General features: G+C 41.9%; 1 protein-coding gene across 2 annotated transcripts in view; it reads right to left on the reverse strand.

The window, feature by feature from the left end:
- LOC129836463 (zinc transporter 6-like) overlaps nucleotides 1-22,640 on the reverse strand; it is a 77,612-nt gene extending 54,972 nt beyond the window's left edge. The window contains exons 1-4 of one of the 2 annotated variants that reach the window (XM_055902668.1): nucleotides 21,391-22,640; nucleotides 20,447-20,493; nucleotides 20,090-20,176; nucleotides 10,673-10,757 (exon numbers count right to left, since the gene is read on the reverse strand). In XM_055902668.1, the coding sequence (XP_055758643.1) occupies nucleotides 10,673-10,757; nucleotides 20,090-20,176; nucleotides 20,447-20,493; nucleotides 21,391-21,697 (526 nt within the window). In that variant the 5' untranslated portion in view covers nucleotides 21,698-22,640. Of the gene's footprint in view, nucleotides 1-10,672; nucleotides 10,758-20,089; nucleotides 20,177-20,446; nucleotides 20,494-20,686; nucleotides 20,792-21,390 lie in introns of those variants that run through there. The other variant, XM_055902669.1, reaches the window with a different exon arrangement.
- Between the last annotated feature and the right edge of the window lie 656 nt (nucleotides 22,641-23,296).

Consider the following 23,296-nt stretch of genomic DNA (forward strand, 5'->3'; position numbering starts at 1 on the left):
TCTGTACCATCACTCATTCATATATCTTTATGTACATATTCTTTATCCCTTTACACTTGTGTGTGTATAAGGTAGTAGTTGTGGAATTGTTAGGTTAGATTACTCGTTGGTTATTACTGCATTGTCGGAACTAGAAGCACAAGCATTTCGCTACCCTCGCATTAACATCTGCTAACCATGTGTATGGGACAAATAAAATTTGATTTGATATGCTTGTCTGGGGAGTCGGCATTCCCTGACAGTATTGTCATCCCAGCAAGGACGCAGTGAGATTATCAGTACAGCAGCTACATGCCTGATAATCGTGGCAATAACCATCGGCATACACCTGATGTTTTAGATAAATTAACAGCATCTGGAGGAGAAGCGGCACCTACCCTCCCTTTGGTCTGCCATCATTCACAATTTTGTGTGACATTTCTTTTAAGGCTAAATATTCTACAAAGATTCAGCAAAATTAAAAGACATTATGCATTTCAGGTAATTATAACCCAATGTTTTTCTCCCAGTACAAATTAGCTAGCAACAATAAGCTAGCTAACTGTCCAGGAATGTTTTTATGCGTTTCGACCTGTACCCAAATTAATGTAGTTGGTTTAGTTAGTTTTGGTATTTTGCCTCTGGTGCGCGGAGACGGTTTGGTCAGCTGTCTGGCATGGAGCAGCAAAACTAGTCATAACCCAGAGGAGGAGGCCCGGTGGGCCGGCTCCCTCCAGAGCTGAACCCAATACGTGGAGCATAATGTTTGCAGATTAAGGTCACTGGAGTATGATTTCAGACCTGATCAATGGGAGATTAAAAAGGGTAGGAGCACAGTGGAGGAATATGACTCAGGAGCTGCATATTTAATGTTGTCTGCAGAGCAGAAGCCCAAAGCAGTCTGATCGGCTGACTGTTCCCTGTGCCTTGCTGCCATCCCAGCCCCAGCCTCAGCCCCTAGCCCCAGCCTCACCTCCCGGCCCCAGTTCCACCCCAGGGAACAAAGCCCATTAACAGCATTAAGTGCTGCCTGGTTATCGGAGGATAAGCAAAAGTTGACGGGCCTTTGGGCCACGGGTGTGTATCACCTTTCCCTGGGCCAGGCTCTGCTGGGTCCTAACCGCATTGGCGCATACACACAGGTTACACACACGGTATCTCAGATAGGAGAGATTTGCAAACTGCAGCAGTGGGCTGTCATTGCGCAGAGAAACATGCATCGACCAGGACATCTCGGGTGTCTGTCAACGCGGCACATTAAAACAATAGATCGCTCCATATGTAAACTAAAAGCTTTATTGACTGACTACACAGAAACACCTGGCAGGGGAAATGTGAACCGTGCAAAGGAAGCGGCGGCTGGTCTGGGCCTTGGGCCGTGCTGACAACCACACGGGGTGAAAGTGAGACCAGGGAAACACACATTCAGGGCTGGCTGGTACTGGGAGCACACACACCACCTTAGTGGCCCAGGGAGGGAGAAGTGAGTGACAACAAACTGCATATAGTTCAGCACACAGACATAAGCGTACAATTGTTGAGATAGTTGACCCATCAAACCTGACCTGTCAGTAACCACAACCTGAACTAGCTCCGACTATCAGCACTCACTAAGAAACTTTCGGCTGACCACAAAAAAACATTGGAGAATTGTTTGAAGGAAAACCTGACCTCAGAGATCAACATTTCAATTCACCATTCAGTGGAAACAAAAATGGTACACAACTAATTTAGTAAGATAGTGTTCTGATAATGGTCAATGTATAGAATGAGATTGTATTTCTATGCATGTAACCACACCTTTGAAGTTGTTTTCAGGTTCTATGCAAAGGTTTCTCACTAGTTTACTCTTGACAGTTGGTGTATAAACAGCCACAAAGCCTTCAGAAAACATCATCATGAAAATCTCTAGTTGTAATCAACAATATAAGATAACAATTCTCACCTTTTCAAAGTGTGGTGTTACTGACCCATGGCTTTTGTACAAGTTGGCCCTATTGTTGTCAGAGCGACAGACTACACTGAATCCTGATAGATGAGGCAAGTAGGATATAGCTTAGCCCTCTGAATAGGAAGACATGGGTGAGCAGCACATTGGTTTTGTCCAATAATTAATAGGCGTGTGTAACATGAGGCTGCAGAAAGAGGCTGGAACTCCACACTTTAAGTAGGATGTCAGAAATTAATAGGGGTACAAGGACAGGTCTCTGAGGAGCTCCACACCAGCTTGTAGTGAAATCTTCCCCTGCTCCAACCCTGAGCTGAATAAACAGTCTCTGACCAGACTTGGCTTGGATAGGCTCCTGTCATCTGGGTGGATCTCAGTCTGTGGAATGTCTCAGGTGTACCAACGTGTCTTAATTTAACAGCATCAAAACCAGATGCTGCAATTAGATTAGCTCATATTAGGTAGCTCGATAAAGATTACATAAGGTAATGAGGCCATTAGCTGTACTGAACATACTGTCCACGAGCCACATTACCTAGTTCTAGCCTATAAACTACATGTCTATGAAAAAAAGCGAACCCTGTGGACCTATTATATAGCTATAGATCAGCGTCCAGGGCCAGATTCTAAGTACAGCAGACATGAGCAGATGTCACCTACTCTCCGAGGGTGTCTCAGGGGGAGTTGGGATATACAAAAACACATTTCCAATTCACTTATGCGTATAATACACACTTGTACATGTGTGAAATAGGACAAATATAAGCACCCACCTAATATTTTTGTTTTTTTATGTGGTTGTATGGGGAATAAATTTAAATTTATTATTGGCAAAGCTGAGAACTGAAAGTGAATCTGAATGTAGGACTGTTCCCTTTACTCACAGCCCTGTGGGACTCACCAGCTGTGCTCTAGCAGGGAAGAACAGGAGGGGCCTGGGGACTAACTAACTCTCCCTTTACCAAATACAGACACACTGGAGCACAGACACACACACGTGCACACACAGACACAAACAAACAAAGATAAACAAACAAACACATGGACACACGTGCTGCAAGGGCCTAGACAGGATAACCTCAAGTGCCACACACAATCTCTTCCCATCTCTGACAGTCACACTCTCTTATCCACAGACAGACATTTTTGTGGGAGGCATCTGCATAGAGTTTGCCACCATGCCAATCTCCTGAGAGCCACACTGAGCGAGCCGCTCAGACTGGGGGGGGGGTTGTCAGGACAGGGTAAACCCTTTCATTCAGACCTCTCTCTCTCCCTGGGCAGGAGGAAGGATGAGAGAGGGATAAAGGAGGAGGGGTGTTTATAAGCCTGCAGAACAGGCACTTGACCTCCTTTCGCTTGGCTTCCCCCAGCTGTAGAAATACGGTGGGAACACACAGTCCCAGAGTATAGTGCTTCTGAGAGGAGGCTGTCTGCTATGAAGGAGCAGAGCAGACAGACATCAGATGCACTAACACACACATAGAACAAACACAAAGATTAGTTGTGTGTTCTCTCCAGAAACTAAACACACTGCACACTAAACTGTGAATTAAACAAATAAAAACAAGACTCTGAACAAAGGCCAGTCACTACGTTCCATAACACCTTCAAGACAGAAAATAAATGTCCTGAATTTCCAGGAATCACAACGGAGCATTAAACATGCATTAAAGTAACCCTATCTAATCATCCAGTATAATCCCGCATATCAATTCAGCAGAATAATTGCCATAGTAAACAAACACAGTATAAGAAGGGAATAAACCTAGAGGATCATGGGCCTTAAACAATAACCCAGTGCACACTGCAGTCAGTTCGTATTTGTCTGTAATGACCTACACAACCAACATTCCCAGGCAACTATTGATCCAGCTAAAATAAGTGTTGACAAAAGAGGGATACGCATATCAAATTAAGGCATGGACATTTTTCAACAGCTTGAAACTTTATCTAGTCTTCCGGTGCAAAATGTGATCTGGACCAGCTGACAACACCAAACATTCCTGTAGACTCATCTGTTTTATTCCGACAGCCTACGGAACAGCGCACCACTTTAGGATCAGTTATGCACACACACAAAATGAACTTTGAGAAGGAGGTGAGGAGAGAGAATGCGAGGAATCAAGGAAATACAATTAAGAGTCATCCCCGGAAACATCCCAACACCAGCCCTGAAGGCACCATTATCAGATACTTTGTAGATAGGTAATGAAAGGAAATCGATTGTTATCAAATCAGAACATTTTCAGTTGAAGAAATGGCTGTGGTCACACGCACATCCATCAAAAAACTTGGGTGCTTGGCTAATGGTATATACATGAAAAGAACATAAAGGCCTGTACACTGTTTACTCCCAAATAATTACCACCTTTAATGATCGACCGATGATGATTTTTCAATGCCGATACCGATTAAATCAGCCTTTTTTTTGTTGTTTTTTTGTAATAGTGACAATTACAACAATACTGAATGAACACTTATTTTCACTTAATATAATACATAAATTAAATCAATTTAGCCTCAAATAAATAATGAAACATGTTCAATTTGGTTTAAATAATGCAAAAACAAAGTGTTGGGGAAGAAAGTAAAAGTGCAATATGTGCCATGTAAAAAAGCTAACGTTTAAGTTCCTTGCTCAGAACATGAGAACATACGAAAGCTGGTGGTTCCTTTTAACATGAGTCTTCAATATTCCCAGGTAAGAAGTTTTAGGTTGTAGTTATTATAGGAATTATAGGACTATTTCTCTCTATACCATTTGTATTTCATATACCTTTTGACTATTGGATGTTCTTATAGGCACTTTAGTATTGCAAGTGTAACGGTATAGCTTCCGTCCTTCTCCTCGCCCCTACCTGGGCTCGAACCAGGAACACAGCGACAACAGCCACCCTCGAAGCATCGTTACCCATCGCTCCACAAAAGAGCAAGGGGAACAACTACTCCAAGTCTCAGAGCGAGTGACGTCACCGATTGAAACGCTATTAGCGCGCACCCCGCTAACTAGCTAGCCATTTCACATCGGTAACACCAGCCTAATCTCGGGCGTTGATAGGCTTGAAGTCGTAAACAGCTCAATGCTTGAAGCATTGTGAAGAGCTGCTGGCAAATGAATGAAAGTGCTGTTTGAATGAATGCGTACGAGCCTGCTGCTGCCTACCATCGCTCAGTCAGACTGCTCTATCAAATATCAAATCATAGACTTAATTATAACACACAGAAATACGAGCCTTTGGTCATTAATATGGTCGAATCCGGAAACTATAATTTCAAAAACAAAATGTTTATTCTTTCAGTGAAATACGGAACCATTACGTATTTTATCTAACGGGTGGCATCCATAAGTCTAAATATTCCTGTTACATTGCACAACCATCAATGTTATGTCATATTTACGTAAAATTCTGGCAAATTAGTTCGCAACAAGCCAGGCGGCCCAAATTGTTGCATATACCCTGACTCTGCGTGCAATGAACGCAAGAGAAGTGACACAATTTCACCTGGTTAATATTGCCTGCTAACCTGGATTTCTTTTAGCTAAATATGAAGGTTTAAAAATATATACTTCTGTGTATTGATTTTAAGAAAGGCATTGATGTTTATGGTTAGGTACAGTCGTGCAACAATTGTGCTTTTTTCGCAAATGCGCTTTTGTTAAATCATCCCCAGTTTGGCGAAGTTGGCTGTCTTTGTTAGGAAGAAATAGTCTTCACATAGTTCGCAACGAGCCAGGCGGCCCAAACTGCTGCATATACCCTGACTCTGTTGCAAGAGAAGTGACACAATTTCCCTAGTTAAAAGAAATTAATGTTAGCAGGCAATATTAACTAAATATGCAGGTTTCAAAATATATACTTGTGTATTGATTTTAAGAAAGGCATTGATGTTTATGGTTAGGTACACAGTGGAGCAACAACAGTCCTTTTTCGCAAATGCGCACCGCATCGATTAAATGCAACGCAGGACACGCTAGATAAACTAGTAATATCAACCATGTGTAGTTAACTAGTGATTATGATTGATTGATTGTTTTTTATAAGATAAGTTTAATGCTAGCTAGCAACTTACCTTGGCTTCTTACTGCATTCGCGTTACAGGCAGGCTCCTTGTGGAGTGCAATGTTAGGCAGGTGGTTGGACTAGTTAACCGTAAGGCTGCAAGATTGAATCCCCAAGCTGACAAGGTGAAAGTCTGTCGTTCTGCCCCTGAACAAAGCAGTTAACCCACCGTTCCTAGGCCATCATTGAAAATAAGAAAATATGTTCTTAACTGACTTGCCTAGTTAAATAAAGGTGTCATTTTTTTTTTTTTAACTAAAAAAAAACATTTTTTATTTTTAAAATCGGCCAAATCGGTTTCCAAAATACCGATTTACGATTGTTATGAAAACTTGAAATCGGCCCTAATTAATCGTCCATTCCGATTAATCGGTCGACCTCTAGTTTTGATCCAGAGGATCTTTGTCAGGTCCAAAATATCTGCTAGCTATATAAATACATTTTTGGTTGCTATTCCTTAAAAGTACATATAGCTCTTCTTCCTGAAATTAACAACAAATCTGTAAATTACAAGCTATTATCTTTCTACCATTGTTCATAGCTATTAGCTACAGACAGGATAATGTATCTATATATCAGCGGAAGTAGCCTTCTAAGAGATCCATTTTTCCTTTTTAGTATTTTTATGAGAAACTGGAACAGAAAATTAGTTGCACTGCAATGTCTTCCTTTTGAATTTGAAAGGCTTCATTCTAATGACATCTTAAGGCGGCAGGTAGCCGAGCGGGTAGAGCGTTGGGCCAGTAAACTGAAGTTACTCGTCTGAATGACCAAGCTGACAAGGTGAAAAATCTGCCGTGGGCCCTTGAGCAAGGCACTTAACCATAATGGCTGACCCTGGCCGTAACCCCACTCTCCGAGGGTGTCTCAGGGGGAGTTGGGATATACAAAAAACACATTTCCAATTCACACATGACTATAATACACACTTGTGCATGTGTGAAATAGGACAAATATAAGCACCCACCAAATTATTAAAAGGAATTTATTTTGGATTTATGCTGCCCTTATACTCAAAATTAGGCCTACTACTATTTTAGGCCTATTAGGCGTAAAATTAGGCATTCTGGCTCGGGCAAGTAGTCTTGCCCGAGCCAGAATGGCCCATAGGGCAGGAGCCCATCTCCTGTTGTTGTAGTCTGAGGCAGCTGGAGAGGGTGCTAGTCTATCACTAGGCCTCGCTGTATTCACATGCTAAGCCTAGTAATAGCCTGCAATGCCACTGTTAATTACATGTTCTCTTCCAAGTAGCGTTATGCATGCTTGTTTAACAACCGCTTAATGAAAATGCACTATAAATAGACCTGTCAGAGAGAAATGCAGCATGTCGTCCTTGTGTGTTTTGTTCAGTGTCACTGAATTGGAAACCCCCATAAATAGACAATGAGATTTAAGTGTAGTCACATTTTCTCTTAGTTAATCATTATCTCGCTCAACCACGAATGCTGCACTTGAATTTACGGGGCAGTGAAGGATTACCAGCAGGTTTGCGTCAAACTCTGTGGAGCTAACATTGATTCTATCCAATCTGCAAGGAAGGATTGGGAGTAGTAGCCCTCCACTTTAGAGGTTTGTAATGGAAAAACATCTCCTGCTCAGGTTTAGAATAGGAGATCTCTTCAGGAAGCCTCTTTCTCACAAATGAGCAGCTACATTCACAGCTAGGACCAGTCACAGGGATGAGGCTTGGTGCTGCTGATGGGGACCTCAGATTGTTCTCAGACCAGGCTCACAGCCCTTCCTCTCTCTTCCTCCTCCTGTGTGACTATATGGCCGCTGACATGGCAAATTTCGGCCCGATTATGCAAACCCCACGTTCTATGGTTCCGTCCTGCATGCCTTTGGGACATTATCGTATCAAATTCAATTAGAGATTCTCTTTTGTTTTCACAATGTCACTCAGTTGATGATGCTCTACTGGAATGACTAGTCCACTGTAGGCAGTACGGATCTCCTATGCAACAGCAGTGTAGCTTTGCTTTGTTCTAACACTGGCATTGTTTACTATGAAGGGGGAGGGAGAGAGGAGGACGGGAGGGGAGTCTAATGAACCGGAAGCCAAATGCTCAGCCCACCACATTAGGGTAAATATGCAATGACTGGAAAACATTCAGAGATGTGGAAGAGATCTAATTTGCCACACAGACACACTATAATAAAATCCTCAGACCACTACCGCTCCTCTCAGTCTGAGCAGCAAACTCATAACACACAGCTAAAACAACATCCGCAAGCTTGTACAGTTGTCCTGACACCACACAAACTAGTGTTGTCCTGACACCACACAAACAACATATACTAGTGCTGTCACAATATCATAATTTGGAGTTTGATAGTAGGTTTGGTATCACAATACTCAATACCAAAACGATACCACAGCAAACAAATAAAGTTGGGAGAAGGACAGATTTTCCAATCATCTTTCCAGGTTTTTGCTTTTCAAAACCACACAACAGAAAAACAACTAGACTAGATGTTCTAAGTTCACAACAATGACTTAATTCAAGTCAATGATGACATAATGGGTGGGCTAGCGGCCATGGATGCAGTAAAGAGGTCAATCAAACTCTAACACACAATGGAATTACCATGGAAACGCGTGGGGAAAAGGGCTGTGGGAGAAAGATTCAGAATCTCCTCATTGCCCCCCTGCAAAATTAGACTACATTGACGTTCTACATTACCATTGAAATTATTGCATCACAATACTGGCAGCCATTGCGAGTGTACCCATGAGTTCAGTCAAATTGCCAGGGTAAGAAGTTCTGAATCTGTTCTATTCATTCTATGTGCTGCTGCTGCATTGTGGTCACTCAGTCAGCGATTTGTTCGACCAAAACATAAATACATTTGTTTTACGGTCATGACGACTATTTTATTTTCATGGCGGTCTTCATCCATAACCGTCAGTTACACGGTAATTATGCCAGCCCTAATTTTAACCACACAGGAGACCCCTTTTGAGGTCTGTGAAAAATCTATGACATTTTGATTGAGTGTAGTTGCCCTTTAATTTAAGTGTGCATGCACTGTAAAGATGTATAGCGAGCATTACATGGAAATAACCCATTTTGCATGGAGATTACTTTCAAATGGCAGAAGCCTTCAATGGCAGTCAATTGGGTTGGGATTCTATTGGTTGGGAGCGAACAGCCAATTATCAGAGCATTTGTGTCTTCAATTGGTTTACCAAGTTTGTAAATTGCTTTAAGCAATATGACTGCCATCTAGTGGCAATAAATGAATGACAAGATTTGGTTCAAGACGCCAGCAAGGCAGGTGGCGGCGGCAAGTCACCAATATTAGCCCTTACACTTTTTTTCTAACATAACAAGAAAATTGACTGCTTTAAAATGGAGAGCGCGCCATTGAGCCTGTCACCAAGGCCATAATGGCACAGATACAACGTTGCCATCTCTATAGAATGCACCAAGCACTGTTTGGTTAGCAGTATTTCTGTAGCGCACGTGAGTTTGCTAAACAAATGCCCACTGGATTTAAGAAAAGAATCATGATTCTGCCAGGTAGGCATAGGCTACTTTGTGGTTAACTTTAAATTGAAAAGGTTTTTGGGAAAGCCAAAAACAGCTACACAAAGTGGTAGACATACGTTGGTTGGTTGGGAATTGTGGGGAGGTGAACTTTCGGGCTGTGCGTCCCGCACGGATGGTGGTCTCAGAGCCACGTAGCTACAGTAAGTCACAATGGGACGCCAGACTATCGCGTCTGTGGACTTCGATTTACGCTTAACACATACTATTTGCAGCGGGACTGACATCAAACTTGTTTTATGATTGCATAACATTTTTTTTTAAATCCCTTAACTTAAATTAGTAATAATATCATATTGATGTTGACATGTAAGATTGGGGGCAGCTTATGAGATCTACACATTACCATCTCCATAAACAGATGGTAATCACATTACCATCTCCCTAAACACAAGGCTGATCTGTGCAGATATAGGCTGGAAAATGCCATTACAGCACAGAGGAAAGACTATCTCGCCCTCAATGGCTTCAATATTAGCACAGCTTGGTTTCGGTGTGGATAAACACCATATAGGAAGTGTACCAACAGTTTCCTGTCCTGTGGATCCATTCTCCTCCGTCTCTGAGCAGAAGGGTCTAACTGCCTGGTGCTGCGGTTTATTTGTGCTGGCTATTGACGTCTGTGTCGCATTCCTCGGGCCGCTCAATATCTGAACGTCTTCCATTTCCTGTGTCTCTGACACACAACACTGGTGGACGCTGCTTGTGTTGCCATGTTTTTCATTGCACAAATTTTCAGAGGGATTAATCATAAAAGGATTTCACACCGATTTCACCATGATCATCATCACAACAAGACTGCGACACCAGCAAAGATCTAATCTGCAATGTGGGGGTGGGGAGGTCGGATCATAGTAGATTAATTACTATTTTCTTCAGTCAAGAGGACTGTGACTGAATCTATAATATGGGATCTCTCTCTCTGAACATCATGAGTAGATCTAAGTAGTTGGAGAATAATCACTATAATGGTGTGAACTGCCATGGCCCTAGGTGAACAACTTTAGGGAGAACAGAATTACGTCAGAGCACAATATCAGAACAATGTCAGTACAGAGTGTTCTCACTGACGTCCTCTACTACGCCTGGCTGGCTGTGTGGAACACTGTCACGTGATGAGGACTACTCACCCATACTGTTGGTGGAGCTGCACCACATCAGCAGGCAACCAGTACAGAGGACATTCAGCATGCTGAACACCAGGATTCTCCATGACTGAAACACACAAACATAACATTAAATAGAGCTTTCCAAATCAAATTAATTCCTTTAGATCTATAGGATTGATGGGAGTGGGATATTAACAGGTAATGCAAGTGGATGATAGGTTATATTATGCCAGTGCCTAACCTATCTGCCTGTTAAAAAAAAAATATATTTTTTTCATCTGCTCCGTAATTCAGTGAATGCTTTGTATCAGACAAACCATGTAAAAAATGGAAAGCAAAAATGTGAGGAGGACGGTACAAACTCGAGGCCATCCACCGCTGCTTGGCCTGTCACTTTGTGTTGGAGTCAGAGGCTGTCCTTGGAGTGCTGTGAAATCTACAATTACTGCGGTGCGCAGTGTTATGACAGTGCTAGGGCGTCTTGTGACAGCCGGAGCCAGGGACAGAGATAGGAGCTGAAGTGTGTGTGTGGGCCTGTTGTGGCGTCAGGGCCTTACAGAACGCTGTGACCGTGTGTGTGTGCAAACAGAGCGACAGTATGCTGCACAACACATCCCAACCACACACTAACAGACACACACGAAAAACACACGAGATGACACACTGACACCCTCTGGGTAACGGCGGTATTGCAGGTAAACATGTCAGCACATCTTTTTCCTGAGGGTTGTACTGAAGACATCACATATCCAAGTAAAATTTTACATTGGAGTGACACTCGCAAACACCCTTAGGAAATTCAGCCTCCCTGAGTCACAGACTACAGTTGCTGATATATCATCTATAAATAACGTGTCGACCTAAGGTACTGCATCATCAGCTTGCGACAAACACTATACTGCATCATCAGCCCGAGCCTGCGCCACGCAACGTGCATGCATTATAAGACTGAGTTATCCATGGCTGCTGTGTGGCTCAGTTGGTTGAGCATGGCGCTTGCAACGCCGGGATTGTGGTTTCGATTCCCGGGGCCACCCATGCGTAAAATGTATGCACGCCATAACTAAGTCCCTTTGGATAAAAGTCTGCTAAATTACTTATTATATTATACAGGACACATGCCAAGTGACTGCTAAGCTCCGTAATGAGGAAGTTAGACTGACTGCATCTTCTCTGTGTGACTAGTAGTTTCACTGTTATGTCTTTAATCCAGCAGAGTATAAACCTACTCCACAGCACAGGGGGAGAGGACCCACTGTATTTTACTGCCAGGTAAACAGCAGTATCATTCTAGAAGACTCCCGCTAGTACGTGCATGGACGAAGCAGTGTCCAGCCACAGTGAGCCTAGCCTCAAGTATCACACAATCACACCCTTATCAAGAAAGACAACACTCCCCATAAAATCCACTTTCCACTAAAAGTATCAAGTCTAGAACTCTTTCCTTTCAGAAAACTTAAGTCTCCTCTCTATGCATGTGAAGTGAACTAAGATGACTCTACCTCGATCAGTCTCTGTTCCTATCAAACCAAACCCAGTGCCAGTCTCTTCCATACAGCTTTAAGGGAGAGTAGTCAGAAGTCACACCACAGCACACTCTCTCCCTAGTCCCTACTCTTGTAGATGAGGGCCTTTACCTCTGGCAGATGGGCCGCTTGGAGCCAAAAGCAGCTTATCCCAGACAGTGCAGCCCCGAGGCTAGCCATCCCATTGGTCCTTCGGTAGAGGCATGCCGAGCTACACTAGCAGAGCTAGCTAGTACACCGGCAGATGGAACACAAACAGATAATTCCTAAAGAGGGGATTGAACCCCCATGTACCCTCGCTGTACACAGTCAGTGGAGAGCAGGGTATCAGTCAAGAGCCTTAATGTGTCCCTGTGGACAGAAGCCTTACAGTCCGGTCTTTATACCATCCAATATCCCATGTGTAACGGAGATAAGAACATGCCGTAAGCTCACTGCACAGCTTAAAATGTTGCCAATGGTGCTATCTAAATTGGATCTTTTTCTATAGCTCAACTGGTTCGTACGTTGTCAAGGATGTCAGTCACGTACGTGTTAGAGCGGCAGAGGAACCCGGATTCGAGCCGTGGTACGGACAGTTTACTCCAAGTTGTACTCAGGGAGGAAGCTAATACTACTAAGCTAGCAGTGATGTCGGTTTCACATACAGCCCTGATCCTTTGATACTAGCCTATAGTGGGATCCGGAATTATTGGATCCCTTGATAAAGAGGAGGAAAAAAAAGACTATAAAATAAATACTGAGCTATATTGTATGCTACAATATCCAGTCAGAGTCTTCCTGACTCATAAACATTTTGTTTATATTATTTTTTACTAAAACAATTGCTCAGAGAAAGAGATAGTTTAACAAGTAATAACAATTTTGTTAAATTATTGGATTGAGTTTAACACTCCAGTCTATCACCCTCCCCTTGCGATAATGTTTTATGAGATTGAGAACATATCTTATACCATTCCTCCATAAAGAACATTTCCATATCCATCCTCCATAAAGACCTTATTTTAAAGTCCTAAGTGTTTTAAGGCATAACATGCCCCCACATGACTTCACTGTCAAGGTCACATATACTCTTACATCTTGGCTTGTATAACAGCATTGCACTTTGCAGAGCCTTTTGCCTTTTTCTCTGCCAGGTACCCTAAAGCGAATCAAAAGCCTTCCAGGAAAATATACCAGGGATATTTTGGATACAACCTACATTTTTAAAAAGTAATGTTTACGTGTCAAAGATGTTGCACATAGCCACTTCTTTGTCTTTGTGCAAGTGATGGATGATGCTTCAAAGGCTTGACAAAACAGTGGCAAACCAAAGTTGACCTGTAGGGGAGAGAGGGGTATGTTGAGCCAAAGGGGGATGATGAGCCACCCTTGTTTCTAGGAAACTATATACAAAATTAATAATTTGACCAAATATTTGGGAAGAGGTAATCTCGTGGAGTCTGTAAACGAAGTAACCACATGGAAAAAGTGGTACGGCACTTAAATCCAAAATATGGATTTTTTGATCCAAGTCAAATTAATTTTTTGCGTTGAAGTTTCATGATTCTTGTATCTACATCAAAGTAGATACTTAAAAAACTTTTTTTTTTTAAATAAATTTGATCCCCTTTTCTCCCCAATTTTCGTGGTATGCAATCGCTAGTAATTACTATATAGCCCAATTGTGCGTCGCCCCACGGACCTCCCGGTCGCGGCCGGCTGCGACAGAGCCTGGGAGCGAACCCAGAGACTCTGGTGGCGCAGCTAGCACTGCCCTAGACCACTGCGCCACCTGGGAGGCCCCAAAGTAGATACTTTTAACATTGTTCAATACATCAGTTGGGTTCTCTATAAGGTCTTACACGCATACTACATTACCAAAAGTATGTGGAGACCTGCTCGTCGAACATCTCATTCAAAAATCATGGGCATTAATATGGAGTTGGTCCCCCCTTTGCTGCTATAAAAGCCTCCACTCTTCTGGGACGGCTTTCCACTAGATGTTGGAACATTGCTGCAGGGGACTTGCTTCCATTTAGCCACAAGAGCATTAGTGAGGTCGGCACTGATGTGGGGCAATTAGGCCTGGATCGCAATCGGCGGTCCAATTTTTCCCAAAAGTGTTCGATAGGGTTGAGGTCAGAATTCTGTGCAGGCCAGTCAAGTTCTTACACAATGATCTCAACAAACCATTTCTGTATGGACCTCGCTTTGTGCACTGGGGCATTGTCATGCTGAAAAAGGAAAGGGCCTTCCCCAAACTGTTGCCACAAAGTTGGAAGCACAGAATCCTCTAGATTGGCATTGTATGCTGTAGCGTTAAGATATCCCTTCACTGGAACTAAGGAGCATAAACCATGAAAAACAGTCCCAGACCATTCCTCCTCCTCCACCAAACTATACAGTTGGCATTATGCATTCGGGCAGCAGGTATCTTTCTCCTGGCATCCGCCAAACCCAGATTTGTCTGTTAGAGTGTCAGATGGTGAAGCGTGATTCATCACTCCAGAGAACGCGTTTCCACTGCTCCAGAGTCCAATGGCAACGAGCTTTACACCACTCCAGCCGACGCTTGGCATTGCACATGGTGATCTTAGGCTTGTGTGCGGCTGCTCGACCATGGAAACCCATTTGCTCGACCACGGAAACCCGCCTCATGAAGCTCCCGCCGAACAGTTATTGTGCTGACGTTTCTTCCATAGGCAGTTTTGAATTCAGTAGTGAGTGTTCCAGTCGAGGACAGACAATTCTTACCCACTTCAGCACTCAGTAGTCCCGTTCTGAGAGCTTGTGTGGCCTACCACCTCGCGAGTCCACTAATTTGAAGGGGTGCCCACATACATATACACACACACATTCAAAAGTTTGGGGTCACTTAGAAATGTCCTAGTTCTTGAAAGAAAAGCACATTATTTTTGCCTATTAATATAACATCAATTGATCAGAAATACAATTCAGACAATGTTAACGTTGTAAATGAGTATTGTAGCTGGAAACGGCAGATTTTTTAATGGAATATCTACATAGTCTACATCTACATAGAAATGAAGGCTATTCCATGAGAGAAATTGCCAAGAAACTGAAGATCTCGTACAGCACTGTGTACTACTCCCTTCACAGAACAGCGCAAACTGGCCCTAACCAGAATAGAAAGAGGAGTGGGAGGCCCCGGTGCACAACTGAGCAAGAGGACAAGTACATTAGTGTCTAATTTGAGAAACAGACGCCTCACAAGTCCTCAACTGGCAGCTTCAATAAATAGTACCCGCAAAACACCAGTTTGCCCATCTTAATCTTTTATTGGCCAGTCAGAGATGGCTTTTTTTTGCAACTCTGCCTTAAAAGGTCAGCATCCCGAAGTCTCCTCTTCACTGTTAACGTTGAGACTGGTGTTTTGCGCTGTTTGCGCTGTTCTGGGAGTAGTACACAGCGCTTGGAAATTTCTCACGTGGAGTAGCCTTCATTTCTCAGAACAAGAATAGACTGATGAGTTTCAGAAGAAAGTTCTTTGTTTCTAACCATTTTGAGCCTGTAATCGAACTCACAAATGCTGATGCTCCAGATACTCAACTAGTATAAAGGCCAGTTTTATTGCTTCTTTAAATCAGAACAGTTTTCAACTGTGCTAACATAATTGCAAAAGGGTTTTCTAATGATCAATTAGCCTTTTAAAATGATCCAACTTGGATTAGCTAACACAACGTGCCATTGGAACACATGAGTGATGGTTGCTGATAATGGGCCTCTGTACGCATACGTTGACATTTCATAAACATCTTGCGTTTCCAGCTACAATACTCATTTACAATAACACTGTACTCCTGATCAATTTGATGTTACTTTAATGGACAATTTTGTTTTTGCTTTTCTTTCAAAAGCAAGGACATTTCTATTTGACTTCAAACTTTTGAACGGTAGTGTATACTGTTGAAGTCAGAAGTTTACATACACACATAGCCAAATACATTTAAACTCAGTTTTTCACAATTCCTCACATTTAATCCTAATTAAAATCCCCTGTCTTAGGTCAGTTAGGATCCCCACTTTATTTTAAGAATGCGAAATGTCAGAATAATGGTAGAGTGATTTATTTCAGCTTTTATTTCTTTCATCACATTCCCAGTGGGTCAGAAGTTAACATACACTCAATTAGTATGTGAGCACTGCCTTTAAATTGTTTAACTTGGGTCAAACGTTTCGGGTAGCCTTCCACAAGCTTCCCACAATAAGTTGGGTGAATTCTGTCCCATTCCTCCTGACAGAGCTGGTGTAAATAAGTCGGGTTTGGAGGCCTCCTTGCTCGCACACGCTTTTTCGGTTCTGCCCACACATTTTCTATAGGATTGAGGTCATGGCTCTGTGATGGCCACTCCAATACCTTGACTTTGTTGTCCTTAAGCCGTTTTGCCACAACTTTGGAAGTATGCTTGGGGTCATTGTCCATTTGGAAGACCCATTTGTGACCAAGATTTAACTTCCTGACTGATGTCTTGAGATGTTGCTTCAATATATCCACATAATTTTCCATCCTCATGATGCCATCTATTTTGTAAAGTGTATCAGTCCCTCCTGCAGCAAAGCACCACCACAACATGATGCTGCCACCCCCGTGCTTCATGGTTGGGATGGTGTTCTTCGGCTTGCAAGCTCCCCCTTTTTCCCCTCAACCATACCGATGGTCATTATGGCCAAACAGTTGTATTTTTGTTTCATCAGACCAGAGGTAATTGATCTTTGTCCCCCATGTGCAGTTGCAAACCGTAGTCTGTTTTTTTTAATGGCGGTTTTGAAGCAGTGGCTTCTTCCTTGCTGAGCGGCCTTTAAGGTTATGTTGATACAGGACTCGTTTTACTGTGGATATAGATACTTTTGAACCTTTGTTCTGGGATCGATTTGTACTTTTCGCACCAAAGTACGTTCATCTCTAGGAGACAGAACGCATCTCCTTCCTGAGCGGTGTGACGGCTGTGTGGTCCCATGGTGTTTATACTTGCGTACTATTGTTTGTACAGATGAATGTGGTACCTTCAGGCATTTGGAAATTCCTCCCAAGGATGAACCAGACTTGTGGAGGTCTACAATGTGTTTTCTGAGGTCTTGGCTGATTTCTTTTGATTTTCCCATGATGTCTAGCAAAGAGGCACTGTTCTTGAAGGTAGGCCGTGAAATACATCCACAATTGACACAAATTATACCTCCAATTGACACAAATTATGTCAATTAGCCTATCAGACGCTTCTAAAGCCATGACATAATTTTCTGGAATTTTCCAAGCTGTTTAAAAGGCACAGACAACTTTGTGTATGTAAACTTCTGACCCACTGGAATGTGATCCAATGAATTATAAGTGAAATAATCTGCCTGTAAACAATTGTCGGAAAAAAATATATATAAATAAACTTGTGTCATACACAAAATAGATGTCCTAACCGACTTGCCAAAACTATAATTTGTTAACAAGACATTTATGGAGTGGTTGAAAAACGAGTTTTAATGACTCCAACCTAAGTGTATGTAAACTTCCGACTTCAACTGTATTTGTGTAGCATGAAAGTGCAACCTTGTAGCTGTGTGGGCTAATATAGTCTAAATGTTTGTCTTTAAGGTAAGTTGACCCAATAGCAAGTTGAGCAAATTGAAGTGTTTTCTTCCCAGATGTAATGGAAAGCATTATCGCTGGGATATGAGGTAACAGGCCCATGTTAGGTTTTTTTTTTAAACTAGCATTTGTTAGGTGTTAAAGGGATATTTGGGGGTTTTGGCAATGAGGCCCTTTCACCTACTCCCCAGAGTCAGATGAACTTGTGGATACCATTTCTATGTCTGTGTCCAGTATGAAGGAAATTACAGGTAGTTTCCCGAGCCAATGCTAACTTGTGTTACCCATAGACTTCCAGTCATCACGCCAACACTAGTTAGCATTGGCTCACAAAACTACCTATAACTTCCTTCATACATAAAAATAGTATCCACTAGTTTATCTGACTCTGGGGAAGTAGATGAAGGGCCTCCTTTCCAAAATTCCAAAGTATCCCTTTAAAAAGATGCACTATACAGAAATCGCACCACCATTTCCTGGTTGCTAAAATTCAAATAGTTTGCCTAATTTCAATTTAAGTGACTAAACAAGAAAATATAGGTGTAGAGAATCATTTTTACCATCTAAAACGCTGTGAAATATCTTTCCATAAACCAAAATATTGTAATTTCAGCTGGTGTACAAAACCAAATGTTAAAGACGCTAAAACTAAACTTAAGAACGGGAAGCATAGAACAGATCTACCGCTTCTTAGACCTGCTTTCAATGAGAATGACAGATCTATAACACACATTTCTTTGTGAATTTAGTCAGGTCACCCAAAAAGTTACATAATGCTTTTGTGATTGAATTGTGTTTGGGAAATAAAGATAGGCATGGTTTTAAAAAAGTGGTAATATGTCATACAGTACAAAAATGTGTAGGCAGCTTAAGTTACCCTTTACCCGGGGTAAGTTGTGCCAAGAGACCACTTTTTTTGGACAAGATATGTTCTCAAAACTGTAACGGTTACATAAATTCTGATTATTTCCATGTATAAACAACACCCTGAAATTTGTACATTTCTTTGTTAGAATGAATAATATTTCGACTGAGTGATGCTGCATATAATTTTTTTTAACTTACCCCACTCTCCCCTACAAAAGGTGGCACCTGATCATTGCAGATTCGCAAACTGGTTTAGTTAGTGACTGTTTTTAGCTCCTTTAACTTTAGTTGGGCTAGTGCAAATGGCTATTACTGAGCTACCTGAAGCTGTGCGTTTCACAAATCAACACTGTCTTGCCATCGATTTCTAATGGGCTTGAAGACAACATATACTTTGCACCTACTGCACAGGAGGGCACGACACGGGCTGAGCATCCCCAAATTAGATGTGATACCATGAGGGGAGCGGCATTTTCACATTCAATCAATGTTTGCCTTGGACTTTGTTTGCTCTGTAAACTGTGCACTGTAATCCACTCCTGATTTTGTTTGTAAAAGTAGGACCTTGGTGTAGGCCAAAAAGTAGATTACATTCTGCACGCCACCCCACGTGTTCTACAATTCCATCAAGTCTCTGAGCCTTCCTGGACAAGTCCATTATCAACCAGATTACTGAAAACTCTATTTGCCAAGTTGGGTTGGCAAGACCTGTCAATTCCCACTGTGATGGAGAAGTCCATTGAGTGCAAGATTATCATGAGGTGTTTGGGCACTTGCCTATGAGATGAGATGTCTAAACAGCTTACCAGAAAAGTGCAGTAATAAAGTCAGGGTCATCTGGGAAGGGGGATTGAGGAATTCCCAAACAAAGAGCATTGCGGGAGAGTTTGTCCCTGAGGCATAGTAATGTACATGCTAGCCTCCACAAGTCTGAGTGTGGAAGCTTCCACTTTTGTCTAATATATCAATTCAAAATGTTGAGTAAACTTCATTTTAACTTACTCTACCTGTTGTCCCCTGATTTTGTTGTTCTACCATTGGAAATTTTTGACAAAATATCCACAGGAAAGTGTTATTAACCTGACTTTTCAGAACACTGGTGTGTATATGGTTCTGTAAGCTTGTATTTCCGCTTTGTAGTTTCAATCTACTGATGCTATTGTTTACATAGTGTGCATCACGTGCGACTACATCAGGAGATTGAAAATATAGACAGACGTTCTAAAAACTAGGGTTTATAATACTTTCCTGTGGGTATTTTTAATTTTATTTAGAGAGACATAAGGAACAACCACCCAGACAACTGGTAGATTAAGTTCAAATATAATTTTATTGAACATTCTGGCTTGTAGAGGTCATTAGAGAAATAAAAAATATTGTATTTCTTTGTTGTTTCAGAGTGTGCAAACAGCAAGGTGTATTAGGCAATACACACAAATGCATACTTCCCTTCTGCTAACTTACCTGTCTGTCTGAAGTCACCAAGCGGAATTCTTGAGAGAGTTTCCCAAAGAAGGACCTGTGCATCTTCCGGAATGGGTGTATAGTACCCTGTGGGTACCACACAAACACACAGTCACGTGAAAGGATGTGAGAGAGAAGGATGAAACCTGTAATGCTTGCAGAGAAGTAGGGGGATACAAACTATAAGTCTTACATAATACTACCATCTAGTGGCTTCACAATGTAGTGTTTATCCTTCTTCAGCTACAGTAGGTTGCCAGTAGTTAATTAAATACCTATATATATATATATATATATATATTTTTTTTTTTTTTCACTTTAGACCCTCCCAACTTGTCTTAAAAAAGGAAAACTTACCAGCACAAACATGTCAGTTTCATGCTTTTTTCTGTGCATTGGGATATCTGCAGAGGAAGAGAAAGTATGTGGTTATGAAAAACACTGATACAAAGTACTTATATAAAGTAAAGTATTCATCTAACGTTATTTTCAAGATACCAGAATGATGCATGTTTGATCATTCTTATTTTTTTTTTACATTTTATTTAACTAGGCAAGTCAGTTAAGAAAAAACTTGTATTTACAATGACGACCTACCCCGGCCAAACCCTAACGACGCTGTGCCAATTGTGCACCGCCCTACAGGACTCCCAATCACGGCCGGTTGTGATACTGCCTGGAATCGAACCAGATTCTGTAGTGATGCCTCTAGCAATGAGATGCAGTGCCTTAGAACGCTGCATCACTCTGGAGCATAAATTATGCATGGTTTTCAAAATGCATTTCCACCTAAGACTTACCCCCAAGCCAGTGTGTCCCCAGTGTTTTATGTTAATGTAAACTCTTGGTGCAATTGTGTCTCCATCAGGAGTGTGACATTAAAGACTTGGAGCAAGAAGATGCAGGTGGCAAAGGTTTAAGAAATCTGCAGATAGCCAGTCAGCCACCTAGCTAGCTCTGCTTTGATTTCCTGGCCTAGCTAGCTGGCCTAACGTTAAATAGGTAACTAGCAGATGAAACATCATCAACGTTAGTTAACTTTGCCCCGGAATTCAGGTAAACTCACTCTAGCAAAGCTCGTTAGCTGACAAGTTTTATCGTCTTGGCAATCATAACATGGCAATGCATTAGCTACAGTGAAGATATACCTAGCTAGCTAGCTACACACAAGTGTGGAGTGATGCTTCATAGCTGATTATGGTTTCTAACGGTGGCTAGCCAGTTTGCCGTTAACCTAGATACCAATAACATTGCGCTGGCTAGCTAGCATAACATAACTACCGGCAACGTTAGCTAACTACCTGAATCGTTGATAACGTCCACCGCCACCATGTCAGGTTTGTCCAGGGGACCAACTTTCCTCTCGGTCACCCCGGACGGCACCACGTCCGGCTTGGAACCGAATTTTCTGGGGTAAAAGTCCCCAACATTGTGATACGATAGTCCTGATGGAGATGTGGTCATACCATCCATCGCCATTTTGGACCCTTCAAATTGATTGAACTCTCGAGAACCTCTTAGTTGTGCGTGCCTGCACAAATTCACAGATCTGTAAATCATCTTATCGTGATCTAGCTCTTGGCTATCCCGAAAAAATATTGTGTACATGGTTTTGCAGTCAGGGATTTCAGTGCGTCATACAACTACAGGTGAGAAGATACTTTTTTGGGTAGAAAAAACCCCGCTAATTTAATGAAATCACGTATCTCTGACTGATACATTGAAGACCCACTTTCTGCTGAAATTGCAGTTATGTTGGTGGTTGATAAGAAATAAGATTCTGTATCAATAAAAATTACATGAAGACATTCACCAAATTGACCGACACAGTTGGTTTGGATAGCTAGTGCTGCGTTCAAAACAAATGGCAACTAGGAAAAATACGGGATGGAATCATGACGTCAGTGATCTTCAGGTCGGAACTCTAGAAAGAGGCTCGAGTTGGATGAACATTCAAATCGATTTTTCCCAGTCGGACTTCGTTTTTTTTCCTCGAGTAAACAGTTGTTTTGAACGCCTAAAGTCGAAGGTCGGAGATTTACGAGTTCCCAGTTATTTTGAACGCGGAATTCTCGAACACGCAAAAATAAAATATGCACATTTTCCCACCAGTGAAGTGTTTCCACAAAATTGACTATTTGCGGATAAAAATCAGTGCGTGATGACGTATTTAGTGCACACAACATTCATTTTTTCACGTACGTTTTCAGGTACCGAATAAAAATATGAATTTCAATATGTTTCCATCACATTTTCAACTCTTCCGATAGTTTTGCCACAAAAACTGTTGCATTACATAGCAAAGCTGCCTACCTTGGCGCGTGCGCTCTAGCCAAAGATCGCAGATAAGAGTGCGGCTAGGCTCTGTATCATGATAACAGCGATACTATTTTTCTTTGTCACACGGTAGTCGAGCATCGTGTCATCAGAATAAGACCCTCTATATTTATTGGAAAGCAGCATGAAGAGCACAATGCACTTTCACCGCCCTGTGAAGTTCATCATAATCTATTTAATCTATAGTTTAAATAAACGTCATGGTTTCTCGAGTAGTAGGGTCATGGCTAGAAGGTATCGAGCTTTTGTAAAATTAACGGAAAAATATTTGTTTTTAGCTAACCCTTTTCCTAACCTTACCGAATTATCCTAAACTGCTACGTTAAGTATCCTAACCTGTTGCGTAAATTATCTTAACCTGCTACGAAACGTCAATATGACTTTAATTTGACACATTCTGGATCCCTTCTAGCCAAGACCGAGTCGTAGTCGGGAGGACAACACACCATATCGCGTGACTCCCAAGTTTCTTCTTCTTTGGAGTTTAACTGCGGTTGGCGTTCAATATGTTGCATTAACGCCCCCATTTGGAAATAGGAAACAAAAATAAAACACCCTTCAAATGAACCCTACACCCATTAAAAACCCACTACCCCATTCACCTACTTTGACCCTATCTACTCCTGCACCATCACAATAGCCTGGGAGGACGGGACACAACCACTCAACACACCCTGTAACTCTTCTGAAGTCAAATCTCGTATACCCAAATACTTCTCTGCATCTGCCACCACAACATATATTTTCTGGGATTTACGTTCCATTTTTGCGGTACAGTTGATAACCATTGCTATGAATGCTAAGAAGCCAACCTTAATGAAGCACATATCACTCGTTGTCCTATCTCTCTACAACACACAGGGATCCACT

This window comes from Salvelinus fontinalis, chromosome 37, assembly GCF_029448725.1.
Source record: "Salvelinus fontinalis isolate EN_2023a chromosome 37, ASM2944872v1, whole genome shotgun sequence".
Classification (NCBI taxonomy): domain Eukaryota; kingdom Metazoa; phylum Chordata; class Actinopteri; order Salmoniformes; family Salmonidae; genus Salvelinus; species Salvelinus fontinalis.